The following is an 18,695-nucleotide window of genomic DNA, read 5'->3' as shown; positions in this document are numbered from 1 at the left end:
CTTAATAAATGCAAGAGACCCAGACCCAGGAGGCCCCACCCCCATTGGATAAGACCCAGACTCAGCCAGCCCCACCCCTTGTCAAGCTACTCTGGGCAGAGAGCAAAACCTCAGGACCCCATCCTGGCACCACGTGGGGGTGCAGTCTCAGGTCCCCTGTCAATCCCTGTCGAGCAGAGGGCATGGCCTGATTTTCCCAGACCTGGCTCTGGGGTGAGCGTGGGGTCACAGCCTGAGGTCCAGAGTCAAGCACCCTGGGGTAGGGGGCGCGGCCTGATGTCCCTGCTGTTTGGTCATGATGTTACAGCATCCCGGCTATTTTACATATTCCTCCATTATATAAAGAGATTAGAATCACTTGCCATGTTTCACCAAATGAAAAACAAAACAAAGAAAACCTGTTTTATAATTGAAATTGCATTGATTATGTAGATCAATTGACATTTCAATAATGAATCATGAGCATGGTATAACTTTCAATTTATTCAGAACTACTTTATTTTCTCTCAATAATGATTATAGTTTTCTGTATAGAATTTCTTAACATATATTGATGAATTTATTCCTAGGTATTGGAACATTTTTTACATCATTATAAATGCTTTTTCAAACTTTGTAACTCATAGAAATACAAATTAGCTGTGTACCTTCACTTGTAACCAGCAACGCCTTACTAAACTCGCTTTTAAGTTCTAGTAATTTAGACTTTAGATGAAAATATTCATATAAATATTATAAGATTTGGTTTTACTTTCAAATTTTTATATATTTTGTTTTTCTTGAGTTGCCATATCACCTAGGATCTTCATTAAATTTTGAGTAAGTGATGGCAACATACATTCTTATCTTGTCAAATTGCTAACTAATTTATCCTTTTATTTATTTTTTGTATAATTTTGAGGGCTTATTATTGGGTGCATAGAAATTTAGACTTGCTATATTTTCCTAGGGATCTGAATCTTTTTACCCTATGAAGTGTCTGTCTTTATCACTAGAATAGGAAAACCTACTTTACCTAATAATCACAGCTACATCTACTTTAATGGTTAATATTTGCATCATATATCTTTCCATTCTTTTTTCCTAATTCTATTTTTTTATGTTATAGATATATTTTCTGTAGACACCATACAATATTTTTTCAATCTAGCCTAACCATTTTTGTCTTTTATCTGAAATATTTCGTCATTTCACATTTATTTTTTAAGAATATATCTTTATTGATTTAACAGAGAATGGGAGAAGGAGAAGGAGAGAGCTAGAAACACCAATGATGAGAAAATCATTGATCAGCTGCCTCCTGCAGACCCCCTACTGTGGATCAAGCCTGCAACCCAGGCAAGGTCCCTTGACTGGAATCGAACACAGGACCTTTAAGTCCACAGGCCAATACTCTATCTACTTAGCCAAACTAGATAAGGCTAGCCATTTCACATTTGAATAATTACTGAAATATTTGGGATTTAATGTGATATTTTGCTATTTGTCATTCCTGTTCTGTGTATCTTTTTTCTTTCCCCTTTTTGGATTGGTTGTGTAATTTTGTTTTTGTTTTCTTTTTTCTCTTTTGTTTATGATGGAATTTATAAACCCTTCCACTATTCATCTTTTGGTTACTTAGTATGAAATGCATCATTGACTTATCAAAATCTACACTAATAAAAGAAAAAGATACTAATTGACTGTACGTTCACTATGCCCTATGCCACACCCACCATTCAATCAGAGCGAATATATGCAAATTAACCCAACTAAGATGGCAGATGGCAGCCACAGAGCTGGAGCAAGCAGGGGGCTTGGCTGCCCAGGCAATGGAGGAAGCCAAGCTTCCCTCCTGCTTTGAGCTGGCTGTGGCCTCTGCTCATGGCAACAAAGTTTCAATTATAGAAGACAAATAAACCCCAGATACCTGCTGCCAGTCAGCCTCCACTGGGAGCTTGCATGGCTGGGGGTTGTGGCCAGCAAGCAAACAGTCATCAGCCACTCACCCAGGCTGGCCAGGAAGCCCAGTGGGGACCCCTACCCTGAAGGGGCTGTGGCCAGCCGAAAAACTGCCATCTACCACTCACACAGATTGGCAAGGCACCCCAGCAGGACCTCCTCCACCTGAAGGGAGTGTGGCCAGCCTGAAAATGGCCCTCAGCCTCTCACGCTTGCTGGCCAGGTATCCTATATAATAAAAGGGTAATATGCAAATTGACCCATCAGCACAACGACTGGGAATGACTGGTCACTATGACACACACTGAACACCAGAGGAAGATGGTCAATACAGGAGCTGCCCCCTGGTGGTAAGTGGGCTCCCACAGAGGGAGCTCTGCTCACCCACAAGCCAGGTTGACATCTGCCAGTACAGCGGTCATGGTGGGAGCCTCTCCCGACTCCTCAGAAGCACTAAGGATGTCCGACAGCAGCTTAGGCCTGCTCCCCGAAGGCTAGTGGACATCCCCTGAAGGCTCCCAGGCAGCTAGAGGAATGTCTGACTGCCAGCTTAGGACCATTTCCCCAGGGAGCGGACCTAAGTCAGCAGGCGGTCATCCCCTGAGGCATTCCAGACTGCGAGAGGGCACAGGTCAGGCTGAGGGACCCCCGCTCCAAGTGCACAAGTTTTTGTGCACCAGGCCTCTAGTCTATATATATAAAAGCTTAAGTGACCATTACTACTGGATAATTGGATGATCAGCCCACTGGCTGGTAACTATGATAAACACTGACCACCAGGGGGCAGAGTGACCTGCTGGTCAGTTCACTCACACAGACAAACTTTTGTGGCTGGCCTACCTCCCACAGTACCTCCCAACTTCTGGTCCCAATTGGGACTGGGTGAGATGCTCCAATTGGCCAGGAGGGACCCCACCCATGCAGGAATTTATGCACTGGACATCCAGTCTAATATAATTGTACAGATATGTGATACCTACCTTTGTGATATGTTTTAAGAATCATGTTGTTAGGCAAGATTGTTGTAGTGGAAACATCATAACGTGCACTTACACAAACCTAGACAGTACAGCCTAATCTGGATTTCAGCAGTGTGGTATATCCTATTTTTCCAAAGCTAAAAATCTGGACAGAATTTTACTGTAAAAATCAGCATGGGATTAAGTCCAGCACAAGAGAAAATGATTCAATCAAGAAACACTATAAACTCAAACTGTATGCGGCCGCTGCCATTTAATATCTCATACTGTTTTAAGCACATTGTTCTTTCATAAATGGAAAAGTTACCCATTCTAAAATAATGATAAAAGTTATACTATAATAACTACATTTACTATCATTATCAAATATCATGTACTGTGCTTAATTGTATATGCTACACTTTTTTCTATGACTGGCAGTGCAGTAAGTTTGTTTATACCAGACTCACCACAAACACATAAGTAAAGCCTTCCACTATAGTGCTATGGTGTCTACAATCATCAGGCAATAGGAAATTTTCAGCTCCATTATGACCATGTGGGACCACCAACATAGATGCACTCTGCTGTTGACCAAAATGTCATTAAGCAGCTAGTGATGGTAATTGTACTTTTATTCTCTTCACGGAAAATGCAAGGACTACAGAAATGTTACCTCTATTTTTCTTCCCCAACACCTATGGTATCCTTTATTTTAATTTTGTGTATGTTTGAAATTCTGCAGACATTATTACTATTGTTTTATATGGTCAATATTTATTTAAATTTATATTTAAATATTTTCTTGCTCTTATTCTTTTACTACAATTCTTATGTCCTTTTGCATAAATAATATTCTCTAGAATTTTTTTAAGTCTCTCTCAGTTTTTGTTTGAGTGAATAAATCTTAGGGAATATTTTTCCAGGGTATAGAATAAATCTAGATTGGTAGGAGTTTTGGGTGATGTTGTTACAGCATGTTAAATCAGTCTGTAATCTCTGGTTCACATATTTCTGTTGATTTATATACTGTCCTGCTAACTATTGCTCCTCTGAGGGTACTTTGTCTTTTTATATCTTTCATGATCATCTCTTTGGTTTTCTGAAATTTCATTGGAATGTGAGTAGAGATGGATTTCGTTGTAGTATTCTGCTTGGTGGTTGAGTAAGATTTCTAAAATCTGTGAATTGATGTTTTAACAAATAAGTTTTAGAATACACATTTTGAATGTTACATCTTTAAATATTATTCTGCACCATATTGTCTCTATTCTTATCTTTTCCTGTTAAACATCTTCTTACTGACTATTTTAACTATTCTTATCCTTCCTTTTATATTTTCCATTCTATTGTCCTTCTTGGGTTTACTCATTATAGTTGTCTTTCTGGAAGAAATTATGAGTAATTTTTTCTGGTCTGAAAATTCACTTTTTTCTATTTAAATTTTTGATAAATTTATCTATTTAGTTTTTCCTGTGTTATATTTTTGAGTTTTAGAGTTCTATTTCATTTTTGATCTTTTTAAAAAGATATTTTAAAATTATTTCAGAGATAGAAGGAGAGGGAGAGAGAAATAGAAACATCAATGATGAGAAAGAATCATTGATTGGCTACCTTCTACACAACCCCAACTGGGGTTCGAGCCCATAACCCAGGCATGTGCCCTGACTGGGAATCGAACCGTGAACTCCTGATTCATAGGTCAGCGCTCAACCACTGAGCCATACATGGCTGGGCTCTATTTCATTTTTATTTATCTGCTTTTAGTTATCTGCTGAAATGTTTAACCTTGGTTTTTATCAACCTGATAAAAAAGTGTTGTTTTATAATTTGTGTGTGATTATTGCAATATTTAGAGCCCCTGTACTTGTATGTACTAGCTGTTTTTTCATGCTGATTTTTATTCATGTTGTCATAGCTCTTCATCCATCCCACTTATCTTTGATTATGTGTGAAATAGTGTACTTAGAAAAGCTGATTATAAAAATAACCAGCGGCCCCGTGCACAGATTCGTGCACATTGAAAGAGAAATAATTAGAAGAAATACTTTAATATTGCTATTTGTGCTTTCACCCTCAGCACTTGGAAGCTGAGTGGCACCCCATTGTCCCCCACCTCAACTGGTCACACCAGCCTTGGACTGGTGCTGCCCACTCACTGCTCTACCCTCCCACCATGGTCCTGCTCTTTCTCGAGTTGGAGCCCATTGGGGCAGCAGCCCCTCCACTGCTGCCTGCTGCCAGCACCACATGGCCAATGCCCACCATGTTCCATGCCGCCCCCTCGTGGTAAGCACACGCCATAGTGAGCGGTCAAACTCCTGGTCTCCCTGTTGAACTCCCAGTCCTGAACTACCTCTAGAGGGGACAATTTGCATATTTGCCTTTCATTATGTAGGATTTGAGGTGTAAGTGTAATCTTCTCCTAGGGATGATTTTTGTTTGCATCTTCCATATGTCTCTGGATAGTAGCAAACCAGAATAGATGTAATCCAATCCCAGGGACTGGAATTTGGGGGACTGTCCAAGTGCTTACATCAGGGCTACATTCTGAGCTGCTGCAGTCATACTCCTAGAGTGTAGTTCTAATGTTGCCATGTGAAAGCACAGGGTCACAATGGGGCCCCGTAATTGACAGCACAAAATTCTGCCTGCCTGACCTTGAACATCATCAAAATCCCTGCTTCATGTCCTATTACCTCAGTTGGATTAGGAAATGACCCTGGGTAAAGGTGGCCCCAGTTTCCATAGTAACCAATTTACCCAGGATTGCTGAGTACTTCATAGTCATGGCAGCTCCCTTGCCTTTGGGCACATGCTTGCTTGTTTTGGTGTTTTGGCTGTGTTAAAAGGTCTGAGTTACCTATTTCACATTGCAGTAAAGAATTAGATGTTCTCCACAGAAAATATTTATTGAATTCTAGTTCTGCTCTGAAATTTACTACTTGTTTTAACCTTCAATAATTAATTTGTAGTCCATGAGCCTGCTCCCTCATATATAAAAGGGATTTGAGCAGAGTTGCGTGGAGCACTGCAGTTCGGTATCTACCTCTTTAGCACAATTTACTTTAAATCACTGTGTAGATTTTAGCATAAGAGCCCTAAGAGAAGGATTACAGAAGGCAGTGACTTGCTTTTCTTGTTTTTTTTCTATGACTAAGAGAACCTTCAAAATTGAAGGTGCCAGTAAACATTTTAAAGGAAAAAAGGAAGGAAAGCTTGCCAACAGACTTGCTAAAATGTTCTTTTTCTTTCATGGAGTCACTGACTATCATCATGGATGTCAGTATTGTCAGTCCAAGAACCCCATTAGTCCTGTCTTTTCTGAGATCAGATAGAAACAAGTAGAAGACTGAGATCAGTCTGGCTAGCAGAATCTTAGGAAACGTTATTAGCCAGCTCACCAGCTTTGTGGGAGCAAGAAAATGCAGCATTTCAAGCCCCATTCCAAGGAGTGCATTTGACTAAGGTTTATATTGATCACAGAGCCCCTCCCCCACCCAGCATTGCATAAAACCATCCCATTGCTATCACTATCTGGACTAGATGATGGAAATCAAGAGCCCTTATCAGAAAACACACAATTAGCTGGTAACAGTGTGATCTTTGCCCCCCTCTTACTTAACAGTCTCTCCTACTTCACTTCTCTTTTGTAGTTTCATGGCATGTTTTAAGGATTCATTTCAGGCACAATTTTTTTTATTTGTTTTGTTTTAAATCATTAAAAGATACTGGGTCCTAGAAGCTGCAGTGATCTAAGCAGCAGCAAGTTTGTGCATTCCTCGTTTAACTACGTTTAAATTATCACACTGCTGGCACACCTCATTTGCATGACATTCTGCACCACACATACTAATTGTGGAAAATTTACCCCCCACCCCGTCCCAGGGGAAAAAAAACTACTTTGGAAAATAATTCTCATTGAAATCTACCCAAAATTCGTTGAAGTGGACTGTGACAAGATTATAAATGATATGAAAAATAACATTTTAACATTTGGCCATCAACTTAAGAAAACGGTTTGCCTATACAAATTTTTAAATTTTTTAATATTGTCTACCCTCATATGGTCCTCAGAATTAAAGCATAATGAACAGGAAAGAAAAGAAAAAGAATGCAACTGAGTGGTAAGGCAGGACATCTTGCCAGAAGTAATGAAGGTAGAATATATGCTAAATATCAAGTGCAGAATTTCATACAGCCAACAAGGTAACAGTCTATATTTTTCACTTACACGGGCGAAGTGGATTTTGCAATTACCAGTTACGTTAAATGCACCAAATAAAGCTCCTAAATTTGATACTACAAGGCGCCACCTTAAGTTTTCTATGCTGCAACTGTGCTTAATTTTAAAATGGTTTTCTTAAATTTATTTATTTATTTAAACATAACATGAGGAAGGTGTTAAAACTGGTGTAATAGCTCAATAGAATAAGTATTCCAGATTTTGGGGAGGGATGAAGAGGGAGATATTCAGAACCCTTCACCAGAATCCCCCCAACATGATCATCGTGGGTTAATGATGTGCTTTGTGGATGTGGTTAGTCAATGACACCTTGTGATCCCACACATACTACAAACCAGGTAGATAAAGGATAATAAGCTCTTTAATTGTTTGAAATCAGAGGGACTATAATAGAATACTAATCATATAGAACAAAGGGTCAGAAACACTGGCCAAGGCAAATTTATCTTCATAATCCAACCCTTAATTGGGCTGCTCTCCTATATTTCAATTGAATGTCTGTTTTTAAGCCTCCCTTCTACAATGACTGTCTCTCTATCATAGCTTCCAGAAGTCTATCTGTGAAACAAATTACAGTACTGTAATTTTTCTCATGGCTTTCAATATAGTAGAGCAGTTTCTTCGTTTACTATACTGTCAAGAGTCTACATATCTGCTTGGTGCATTCAAAAGCAATCACTCAATTTTTCCATATAAAGAAAGGAAAACAGATACCTCTGCCAAAGTTAATGGGTGTAAACAGCCAACAGAGCTGACATTAGAAAGGAAGTTACAGATTTTTTGGGGGGTGGTAGATTTATTGTAGAAGATATATAATTTTTATATATTTTTGAAAGGGCCATTGATACAGCTCTGAGCTTGACCTTGGGTATCTAAGGGGAAGAAAGTCTTCCTAAGAACAGGATGTTAGTTGAGGGATTGTGTCGAATGAAAAAAATGAATGGATGGTCGGCCACAAAATTTTCAGTTTCTGGCATAAGTGCGCAACCGTCTGTAATTTCTTCTTCGGTAGCCGCCGCTGCCTCTGTGCCTTCCTCATTAACTTCCACAAAAGACTTGTGGATAATTTTTGATACAAAAAGATCTCTGGCTCTCGACATGCCAGACAGATCAGCCTTGGGGTTAAAGAGATCCTCTATACCCAGACTGGTCAGGTGAGAGTTGAGGTTGTAGCTCTCTTCCAGCTTGAACCTGGGCAGGTGCACGTTGACTTCAAAGGATCTGAGATTCATAGGTTTGGTCCACTCATGCAGTTTTTCCAGGGTCAATTGTTCTTCGATCTGAAATGAGAAAGGGCAAAAGAAGAAGTAAGAACTCTTCCACATAAGCAAGGTAATACACATTATTTACATGAATGGATTCATGTTATCAGTTCCTAATCAGTTTCCTTCATGTTTTGTGCCAAAATAGATTCCACTTGGAGGATTTCATTTCTTTTCAGCAATTGGTGAGAATAGAACAGAGCTGTGGTCCAAACCATCAAGGGCCCAAGAAACAGGGACTTTGGACATCAGACACTCAAATAAACATCCATCCACCCACCCAACCATCCATACACCCAGGCTTTCCTAAACTCCTACCACACTGGATTACTGTGATAGGCCATGATTGCTGTTATTGTTTTAACTGGTTAATTGGTGCAACGTAAAATTCAAAAGTTTTCTTCTATTTCTTCTATTCTGAACCCTACTGATCACTGTGGTTATTTGTGAACTCACTATGCTGAAGTAATCTAATAGATTTAGCTTGTGGGTAAAAAAAGAAAAGGGACTAGTGCCTCATCTATAATGGGAGAGGGTTAAAAATAGTACCTACCTTATAGCATTGTTGTGAGCATTAAGTGATTTAATGTATGCAAAGCACTTGGCACACAGTACTAGTAAGAGCCACAAGAATGTCAGCTATTATCATTGCCATATTACTACTACTATTGGACTAGAATGGACCCATCATTCCCCTTGTTCTACTGATGCTGATTATCTCCTTTATGAGGCTGGAGAATTTCTCTTTAAAATCACAGAAGAGACAAATATGAAAATACAATTAAAAGAAGGAACATACTGATCTTAATACATACTTTATGCATGTCAATAATTAATATTGAAACTCTTCCTTATAACAAGTTTGGTTAGGGAGAGGGTAGAGAAAAAACACACAGCAGGCTAGAGACACTAAAGAAAATGATAATCTTCACAGTTTTGCCTAGTCCTAGACTGACAAGAAATGTCTTCCCCTTTAACTGAAATAAAATAGAAACATCATAAAAAGTTCATATGAGAAAATAGGCTTAGCTTTCAAGCTAGTGTGTCATATGGGTCTTTTGGACCACGTAGCTGTGAGAAATTTAATTCACAATCTATATGAATTGTGATGAGAAGGAGCAGTGTAATAATGGGATCTCATTGTACAAGGTGAAGCTACCCAGTATAAATGTTTTGAGATTTTTAATTTTAATAAATTTGTTTCAATAAAACAATTCTAAATTTACTGCACTTTCCTCTAAAGTGTATTTAAGAAAATTCCTGTGAGCTGCCACTGACATGTTAAATTTAATATATACTCTTATGTACCCACCACAACTGTTCACTGACAGTGCCTGAAAAGTTAATCTTAGGGCTTCAGAGTAGCCAACATTGATGACCTACTACCACACAACACACACACAGTCTGAACGGATCTGTTAGAAGGAAACATGAAGTATGAGAGTGGGAGCTGTTACCTTCTTCAGACCTGTGGCCTCGTCCTCGATGTCATCTGGCAGCAGGATGAGCATGCTGAGGTCCCAGCCTTGGTAAGGCAGCTCCAGCACCCGGCACTTAAGGTCCTCGATGTAGCCAAATGGAAATGTGTTCGTCTGATACATCATTTTCACTGTTTTTGTGTCTTTCTGAATAGTTGAAAAAACCAAGTTACTCACATTATTATCTGCATTCTCTTAGAGCAAGGAGCAATTTTATAATTACATCACCTCACCTTATTCAATCTGAACGGTGTATCGGTTGTAGCTTCTTTACTGAATGTCTCCTCCCAGTGTCCATTGAAATAGATGGCATTAACTAACACAAGTTTGGTTCTATTATCAACCATGCCTGCAGCCAACAATTCTGGAATTTTCCCTAAAGAAATAAAATAAGTTTTTTTAAAAAATTCACATATTAGCATCCCATTCTTGAACTGCATTGAAATGCAATTCAAATTCATACTTTTTCTTTAATACCCATAAATGTGTTAAGTTTGGGAAGCCCTACCAGTATGTCCTGACTGTAAATAAACCAACTAAAGGGCTTAAAAGCTAAAAAGAAGACAGTCTTTTCTGCATTGTATGAGAAACAATGAGCCCTCTTTTGTGAATGCCTATTCTTTGGCAGGCATAAAAAATGTTTTTTCATGAAAATGATCTATACTAATACAAGAGTAATAAGGTAATTAGGCCAAATATCTTCCAGATGACCATGTGACATTCTTTGGGACAAAACCATGGTGGCAGGGCCGAGGCAGGGGCGGTTAGTGGTGATCAGGCAAGCAGAGGACAGCAGTTAGGTAATCAGGACAGAAGGGGAGAACAGTTAGTGGGCTCTGGATGGCAGAGGAGAAAAGTTAGGGGGATTAGGCCAGCAGGGGATAGCAGTTAGGAGGATCAGGCCAGCAGGGGAGTTCAGTTAGTTGAATCCAGCCAGCAGGAGAGAGCATTTAGGGAGATCAGGCCAGCAGGGGAGAGCATTTAGGGAGATGAGGCGGCTGGGAACAGTAGTTAGGGCGATCAGGCCAGCAGGCAGGTGAGCAGTTAGGAGCCAGCAGTCCCAGATTGCAGGAAGGATGTCTGAATGCTGCAGGGATCTGGCCTAAAACAGCAGTCGGATATCCCCTGAGGGGTCCTGGATTGAAGACGGTACAGGCCAGGCTGAGGGACCCTACCCCATGCACCTATATCGTACACCGGGCTTCTAGTTGTTTAATAAGTCACTTCTTCAAATGCTCAAAGTGGAAGCTGCTCTCATAGAAAATATTTTAACACATATCCGAAGGCTAAGACAGTTACTCCTCTGAAACACCAGTTCCCTTGTGACTGCGGCATGGCCATGAAGAATGCCTTGGATGGGAGACAGGTGTTGGGTAGGTGCCTTGATTCAGACCTAGACAAGGTTAGAGAGAGTGGTGGTGGAGAAACAGATGAGATGGAGCCATCCCTGACAGCTTGGACAAGACATTTGCCAAAATACTTATGGCCACAGCAGTTTGTGTAACCATTATGAGAATATTAGAGACCTGGTGCATCAAATTTGTGCCAGGGGCTCAGCCTCTGCCACCACGGCTTCATCTTGAAGGTCGTCTAGAAGGTGCCCAGTCTAATTACCATATTATTCTTTTATTACTATAGAATAGAGGTCCAGTGCATGAAATTTGTGCAGTTGGTAGCGGGGGGGGGGGGGCGCCCTCAGCTTGGCCTGCACCCTCTCATAGTCTTGGAGCCCTTGGCTTATGTCTGACTGTTGGCTTAGGGAACACTGACCTTCGGTGGGGAATGGGCCTAAGGCATCCGTCAGACATCCCTAGCACTGCTGGAAGGTAGGAGAGCATCCTGCTACCACTGTTGTGCTCACCAGCTGTGAGTTCGGCTTCTGGCTGAGTGGCATTCCCCCTGTTGGTGTTCACTGACCACTAAGAGGAAGCTCCAGGGTTGAGCAGGCTCCAGCCTAAACTGGCTCTCCGACATTCTCTGAATGGTCCCAGATTGTGAGAGGGTGTAGGCCAGGCCAAGGGACCCCACTGGGGCATGATCGAGGCTGGGAGTGATGAGGGAGTTTGGCCAGACAGAAAGGGACCGTGGGAGGTGCCAGGACATGTCTGGCCCAACTCGCTCAGTTGCGATTGGCCAGACCCCAGCAGCAAGCTAACCTACTGGCCGGAGTGTCTATCCCCTGGTGGTCAGTGCACATCATAACAACTGGTTGACCGGACGACTGTCTGCCCCCTGGTGAACAGTGCATGTCATAGCGAGCGGTTGAGTTGCCATAGCATATCATTAGTATATTGCCCACTGATTGGTTGTACAGGCAACCGACCAGATAATCTGACACTTAGGATGTTAGGCTTTTATTATATAGGATTCTTTTCCATAATCTGGGCCAGGATGGATTTTCCTCAAAGCTTTATCTTTTTTATCCTACATTCAATGTTACTTTTAATTTTAAAATGTGGTTTTGTGAATTTATGGGGAAAATATTTAGCTGCTTCAGTGAAAGCATGTTGAAGTTCCCACTTTGAGGAATTTCCACATGTAAAAGCTGTCTGGCACTGGGCAGTGGCAGAGTTTACCCCCAGCACGAGGGTGAGGACAGAGGAAAAGGGCAGGGAATCATCTGCAGGCTGGGAAAGTGGAAGGAGGAAAGGAACGGCCACTGTGTAATGAATGCCTACATTGGGCCCACTCTCTCACCTTCAGTCTGCCCTTTGACCCACTCGTTTATCACCTTTCTTGCATCTTCAGAGGCTCGCTGAAAATCTACACTGGCCAGTTCAGCACCATACATTTTCTGGGTTGAAGCTAAGAACTCCTGTTTAAAATAAAAAAGGTTAAAAAAAACCCCACAAAACAGTAATAACTCCTAATACATACAGAAATGGTTTTCTAAAATCCTCAAAAGCAGTAGAAATTGTCCTAAAAGAATTAAATTTCATTGTGACAAAAAAATTCTAATCGTTATACTTTTGGCATTATGGTAAAAAACATATATCACTAAATTTACCACCTTAATCATTTTAAGTGTACAGTTCAGTAATTTTGGTGTCACATAAAATTTACCTTTTCTTTTCTGACCTTTGGCTAACATTTTCATAAATAATTATACACTGATTGTTCTTGGAAGTGAATTATGGAATTCACTCTTGCTTTAGTAACACAGCCAGGGTCAGTCTTTTCCTGTGAAGACTATCAAATGAAATCAAAACATTAATGGGGATACTGCCATCTGTTTAAATTCTGTACCTTTTTTCTGAATGTTTATAAAAATAAAAACTGACTTCTGTGACTTGATTGTGCTGGAAAATGTTTGCACTGTTTCGTGAGTTTTAGCATGTGAATGTAAAGTACTCACCGGGAGGAACTCATAGGTTTTCTCTCCATATAACCTATTAGCTAGTTTCAGAATATAGGGAGCTCCACGCTTGTTGATATCAGCATTCAGACTCTGAAAACTTGAATGAATCTCCTTAACTGCATCGAAGTGAAGAGTCTAAAATAGAGAAAACATTCCTTCTATAGCCATTTATTTTGAAACTGATTCCTTGAAATTTGCTTCTATCAAATAAGTTAATGCTTTTATTACTAATTATCAATAATTCCCAGCCCAATAATTTATTAAACTTTCATTTGAGAATAAAAGATTAAAGAATCTAAAATGTATTGGTTTGTGAGACATAATTACATCAGAAGCTATTTTTATATCATTTTTTTATAATTATAGTCCCATGAATGTAAGTGGTTAATAGGTTAAATATTTATCTAAGTCTGCTTTTTCTCCACAGAAAATCATAACTTGTATCTTCATATATAAATTCTGTATCAAATAGAGTTTTACTGAAAGTTCTCAGAAATTAACAGTAAAATTAAGAATCATCCCCTATGTGGGAGCACAAAGATATTACAGAATTGAGGGGTTTTTTAAATCATACTATCAGCATCAGTAACTTAAAAATAACATCTATAAACTTACCATTAAGCAAAAGTTTAATTTTCATATTACAAATCAAGAATCCCTTCATGGTTTTATGAGTCTTGGACTGGTTCCTTATTTTTACACACAAAGAATAAACCTACACAATGTACAAAGTCCAGTTACTCACCAAGAAAGGGAATGTTTGCACAGTTGCTATGACAGATCTGCTTTAATAGAAAAGCAGGGAACCCTTAAAATGACTTTTTGCTGAGGTAATATAGTCCCCTGATAAACCTCAAAATAGAAGCTGATTTTATCCTGCAGGAAGCAACTAACTATTATTACCAGGGGATAAAATTAAAAGTGGGTTTTTGAAATATAAAAATGCTTTGATGTCTGCAGCTGTAAAGACCATTGGATTTTCACAAAATTCAATATAATAAAGAGGTAGAATGCAAATTGACCATCATGCTCTCACATAAGAGGGCCGCCCCCATGTGGTCACCAGATGGCCACACCCAAGTAGTCACAAGATTGCTATGCCCATGTTGTCACAAGATGGCCTGCAAGGGAGGGTAGTTGGGGGCAATTGAGCCCACATAGAAGGGCATAGGGGGGCAATCAGGCTGGCTGGGAAGCAGTTAGGAATTGATCAGTCTGGCAGGCGGGAGCTGTTAGAGGCAATCAGGCAGGAAGGAAGGCTAGCAGTTGGGAGGCAGCAATCTCTGATTGTGAAAGGGATTGTCCCTGTTTGATTGGGTCTAAACTGGGATTTGGACATTCCCTGAGGGGTCCCTGATTGGAGAGAATGCAGGCTGGGCTGAGGGACAAACCCCACCCCCCAACCCCCCAGTGCACTAGTTTGGTGCACCGGGCTCTAGTGTGGAAATAAAATATTTGCAGCTAGAACAGATGGATAAACTTGAATCCATAGCAGGACCTTCCCCAGTAACTGGCACCTTGTAAACTTTCCCCTAATTCAGGGAGAGCGGGAGTTCCCCTCTCAGAATTCAGCAAAGACCACACAGCACAGTGGTGCACCCCACACCCATGAAGGCCAGGTGGAAGGCCAGGCATTACTGCTTCTTCTCCCTGTAACAAGGACCTGCCATACCACCCAGGGCTTGGCCCTGTCCCTGCAGCCATCACACCTCACTTCTTTCCTCTGCTTCAGGCCCCCCTACCCACACAGGCACTTGTTCCAGGCACATGACTAGGTTTCCACAATATAACAGCATGATCTCCTGTTCCCTCAAAAAGGCAACAACGCCAACTTCCTCCATTCCCTGTGTTATTTTGTGCTGAAAGGTAACATTACATAGCAGGCACCTATTAAGTAGCCGGTTATATGCCAAGCAAAAACTGAAAAATCTGAAGTGAGAGAAGATGCCTTCAAAGATTTGCCCACTGCAAGAGAAGCAGCACACCACCCGGCCCTTGTAACTTTCTTCACCGCTGTATCCTCAGCCAAACAGAAAACAGTGCCTGGCACAAACCATGTGCTCAGTAAAAACTCAATAATGACTGAAAGCGTGCATATAAATGAACTGCTCTTGGGGCTTTTCTGAAAGTCTGGCCTCATCGTGTGTAGTTGTGGAACACACAAGCACAGTGTTTAAAACTCCCTGTAAGAGCTCAAAGGCACAGCTTTTTAGGAGGGACTTGCAGGGAACCCAGACTCCTTTTGTTAGTTTCTGCTGACCTTGGACATCTGTGCCTCGGTAGTGCCTCTGGCCCCCAGAAAGACCATGGCCAGCGCTGAGGAAATGCTCATGGGGGAGATGAAGATGTTCCCAGAGGGGTTGTTGTCCTTCAGGGTGCGGAAGAGGTCCACTGCGAACCGGGTGTTGGCCAAGCTCAGCTGCTCCATGGTGAGGCTACAACACAGGACAGAGGCCTAGCACACCAGCAAATATGGCAACGACATCTCTCCACGTCTTCCTCGCCCTGAAACACCTGGAAATTTGTACTTCTTTTACTTTTCTCAGGAGGGCAAGAGCACTGTCTCATGAGCACACAGGTGGGAACTGGACAAGGATCCATCAGCGACCCAGGGCCAGGACTCAGGGAGCCGAGAGGGCTCTGACTTGCAGACTCAGCAGCCAGCACTGGGCCTTTCCTACTCAGCTGGGGAGCACACACAGTTCCCACCCTTTACCTGAAATGATAATTTTCTATTAGAAAATCATAGCTACCTACTCCGCATTAAAGCAAATTTCAGCAAAGTTATCTATTTTCCTCATTTTCAAGATTAGGTTGCTAACGTTTAGAGAGGTGAAGTGTCCCAAGTCCTGAGGCTGGTATAGGATGTGAGAGTTTGAAAACCCAGCACAGGCGTTAGGGTCGGGGTGCAGCCCACCAGAAGCAGGGGACAAGCATCCTCTCTGACACCCACCCCTCAGGTGCAGGTGACTGGCCTTCCACCTCAGCTCAGAAGCCTGCTTACCAATCCTGACTCCTCTCAGAGCTTGTTTCCACAGAGATGGGCAAGGAAGAATAATAGTGGTGCTAGCTGCTTCCCTGTAAGTAATACATTAGATTATCACTGTTGTTACTGGAAATTAACCTCTAGGATCACATTCGCCTCCCCTCGGTCCTTCCCTCCCTCCCTCCCTCCCTTCCTCTTCAGCATTGAAAAGCTATACCCCCCTGGGCTGCCTAAAAACTGTCACAAACTGCTCAGGGAGGCAGGGAGTTGAGAAAGGAATAAAAATATTATGATCTCAGGCTTGGTTCTGGCTTCAGGCCAAAGGACTACTCCAGTCCATCACAGGCCAGCTGGCCCTCTCGCCCCCACCCCCCTCGCATTAGGGTGTTGGGTGGAGGTTTTTTCCAGTGTTGCTCCCACTCAGATGAGCAGTGTAGGTAGCAATCCCAGGGGTGCAGGCAGCCATCCCAGGGAAAGGACAGGGGTGCTGGTACCCAGGCCACTGATGGCCAGGGTGGAGCCAGAAGTAGGCAGCTGGCAAATCCCAACCTGGGAGCCCCACTGGTTCAGTCCCACTTCCCTAATGGGCCTGGTGCCCAGATCTCACCCTTTGCTGGCTGCTCCTGGGAGGGGCTGTGGATCTGAAGATGCTGCAGCCTCAAACACCCCCCTTATATAGTCTCTGAGATGGGTGCAGCCTGGGAGGGGCTCAGGATCTGATGATGCCTGCAGTGCAAACACATCCCTGAGGTTGGTGCAGCTATTGGCCTGCAGGAGGAGGAAAGGGGTGGGGTTTAGGGGGAGAGAAGGGTGGGGCTGAGGCAGGGTGCTGTGGCAGAGCTGCAGAAGGAATAGGTGGGGCAGCAGGGCCCGCACAGCAGGAGTCTGGGCACTGGCAGTAGAATCCTAGATGAAGGGGGATTACTCAGGAGATGAGCACCTTTTTGAGTTTGGGTGAACTCAGATGTCTGGCAAGGACCTGATCGCCTAGTTCTTGCCTAAGTGTGAGTCACTGAGGTGACATAATGTATCACCTCTTACAGGGCAAATCAGTCCCTCTGAATCTCATTTATATGCTCCAAAATGGTTTTGTTTTTCTGTGTTTTTGTTTTGTGGGGTGCAGAGGGACCTCCAGTATAAGATAAAACAGTCCTGTCAGCTGATGGTCATTGGTGCCAGTGCAATGTCACCAAGAATCCCCAGTTTGGGTGCAGTGAAGAAGGAAACTTTATTCAGTGCAAACAGTTCAATTGTGATACAGCTCAGCTACTATCATGAAGCAGCAGATGGCAGGGTGGCCCTCTCTGGCTAGCCAGATCTGCTCTGCTCTGCTCTGGTCTGCTCCATCTGATCCATTCCCATCTTCCTCTTCCTGTTTCTCCAGGAAACAATCTTGAGTGGAAAGAGAAAGTGTGCTCCCAGAGCCAGAAAGAAGCTGGCTTAAATAGAGAGAAGTCCCCACCCCTGGTCTCTGATTGGTCCATCCTCATGCAAAGGAAGACTCCAAGTCCTCAAAGTTTCATTGCTCCAAAAAGCACTGTCCTGATTGGTCGGAATGGAGCTGCTCTGATTGGTTAGTGAAAGTGCAGATAAGGATATAAGTGCACAGTTCCAATTAATTGAGGAAAGTCTCAGTCTTAAAGATTGAAACATATTCTTGGGACTCCTTTCTAAGGGCTGGCTCAGATGCAGGAACACAGTGCAGGCAGGCAGTTCAGTGCAGTCTTCTCCTTGAAGTGCCCTCCTGGTGAGCCCTCCTCCCCTCCTCCCATAGCAATGGCTGCACGGGTCTGTCTCATAAATTTGAGTCTATTTAGCCAGCAGGAGTCCTTCTTGCTAGGTATCTTCCAGGGTCCCCAGGTCCAAACAACCTTGATGTCACTATCTTTAGAGACCAAAATGAATGTACCCCATATTCTTCTCACAGTGATGGTGACACCACTATTTCTGTGGGTTGTTTGTTTGTTTCCCACTTTATATGTCTGGGAATTTAACTTTACCAAAATTTAAAGCGTTTGAAGGTCTTAAATAATTCTGCATTCATGAAACTTGTCCCCTGCTTTCTTACAAATCTCTACATGAAACAGCAACAAAGAAAAAGTAGCATTTGTGTGTGTGTGTGTGTGTGTCTGTGTGTGTGTTTGTGTCTGTGTTAGTATGGATAATATAGCGTGAAAGGGATTGTAGATTTTTGTTTGTTTTTTACTCTGAGAACTCATTTATCATGTAAAAGGTCAAGGAAAGTGCAATAGTGAGTGACAAAAATATTTTCCATAGATTTTTTTAAAGCAAGAAGTGTGTAATAATGAAGATTTTAGACTGATTTACAGTTTATTAAAAAAAAACCCAACACTTATTGAAAGTCAATTACAGCTAAATTCAAGTGGTTTGATCAGATCTGGTAAGCTCTGCACCATTTCTCACAGAACCAGAGCACCACTCACTGGCTTCTTCAAAGAGGTCAA

General features: G+C 42.0%; 1 protein-coding gene across 4 annotated transcripts; it reads right to left on the bottom strand.

Annotated features, from left to right (window-relative positions):
- Positions 1 to 8,003: 8,003 nt before the first annotated feature.
- Positions 8,004 to 16,885, bottom strand: LOC102430392 (leukocyte elastase inhibitor). Of its 4 annotated transcripts, XM_014448557.2 has the most exons (8): positions 16,838 to 16,859; positions 16,249 to 16,322; positions 15,505 to 15,679; positions 13,242 to 13,379; positions 12,584 to 12,701; positions 10,120 to 10,262; positions 9,866 to 10,033; positions 8,004 to 8,426 (listed from the first exon to the last, which is right to left on the bottom strand). In XM_014448557.2, the coding sequence occupies exons 3-8, from the start codon at positions 15,670 to 15,672 to the stop codon at positions 8,019 to 8,021; spliced, it is 1,143 nt and encodes a 380-aa protein (XP_014304043.1). In that variant the 5' UTR covers positions 15,673 to 15,679; positions 16,249 to 16,322; positions 16,838 to 16,859; the 3' UTR covers positions 8,004 to 8,018. The 4 variants fall into 4 exon arrangements, with proteins under 4 accessions (XP_014304043.1, XP_006106650.1, XP_014304044.1 ...); XM_006106588.3 differs by lacking the exon at positions 16,249 to 16,322 and having other exon boundaries at positions 16,838 to 16,885; XM_014448558.2 differs by lacking the exon at positions 16,249 to 16,322 and having other exon boundaries at positions 15,505 to 15,699; positions 16,838 to 16,860.
- Positions 16,886 to 18,695: the final 1,810 nt, after the last annotated feature.

Source organism: Myotis lucifugus, unplaced genomic scaffold, assembly GCF_000147115.1.
Source record: "Myotis lucifugus unplaced genomic scaffold, Myoluc2.0 scaffold_859, whole genome shotgun sequence".
NCBI lineage: Eukaryota > Metazoa > Chordata > Mammalia > Chiroptera > Vespertilionidae > Myotis > Myotis lucifugus.
This window is presented reverse-complemented; position numbering and strand designations above follow the sequence as displayed.

What these genes read in the sequence shown, in the direction of transcription:
- LOC102430392 (XM_006106588.3), bottom strand. Translation starts at nt 15,672, where the DNA reads ATGGAGCAGCTGAGCTTGGCCAACACCCGGTTCGCAGTGGACCTCTTC. An exon ending in AAACCTATGAGTTCCTCCCG is followed by an intron (nt 12,702 to 13,241) that starts GTGAGTACTTTA and finishes TATTTTAAACAG; the next exon opens with GAGTTCTTAGCTTCAACCCA. An exon ending in CACCGTTCAGATTGAATAAG is followed by an intron (nt 10,034 to 10,119) that starts GTGAGGTGATGT and finishes TCAACTATTCAG; the next exon opens with AAAGACACAAAAACAGTGAA.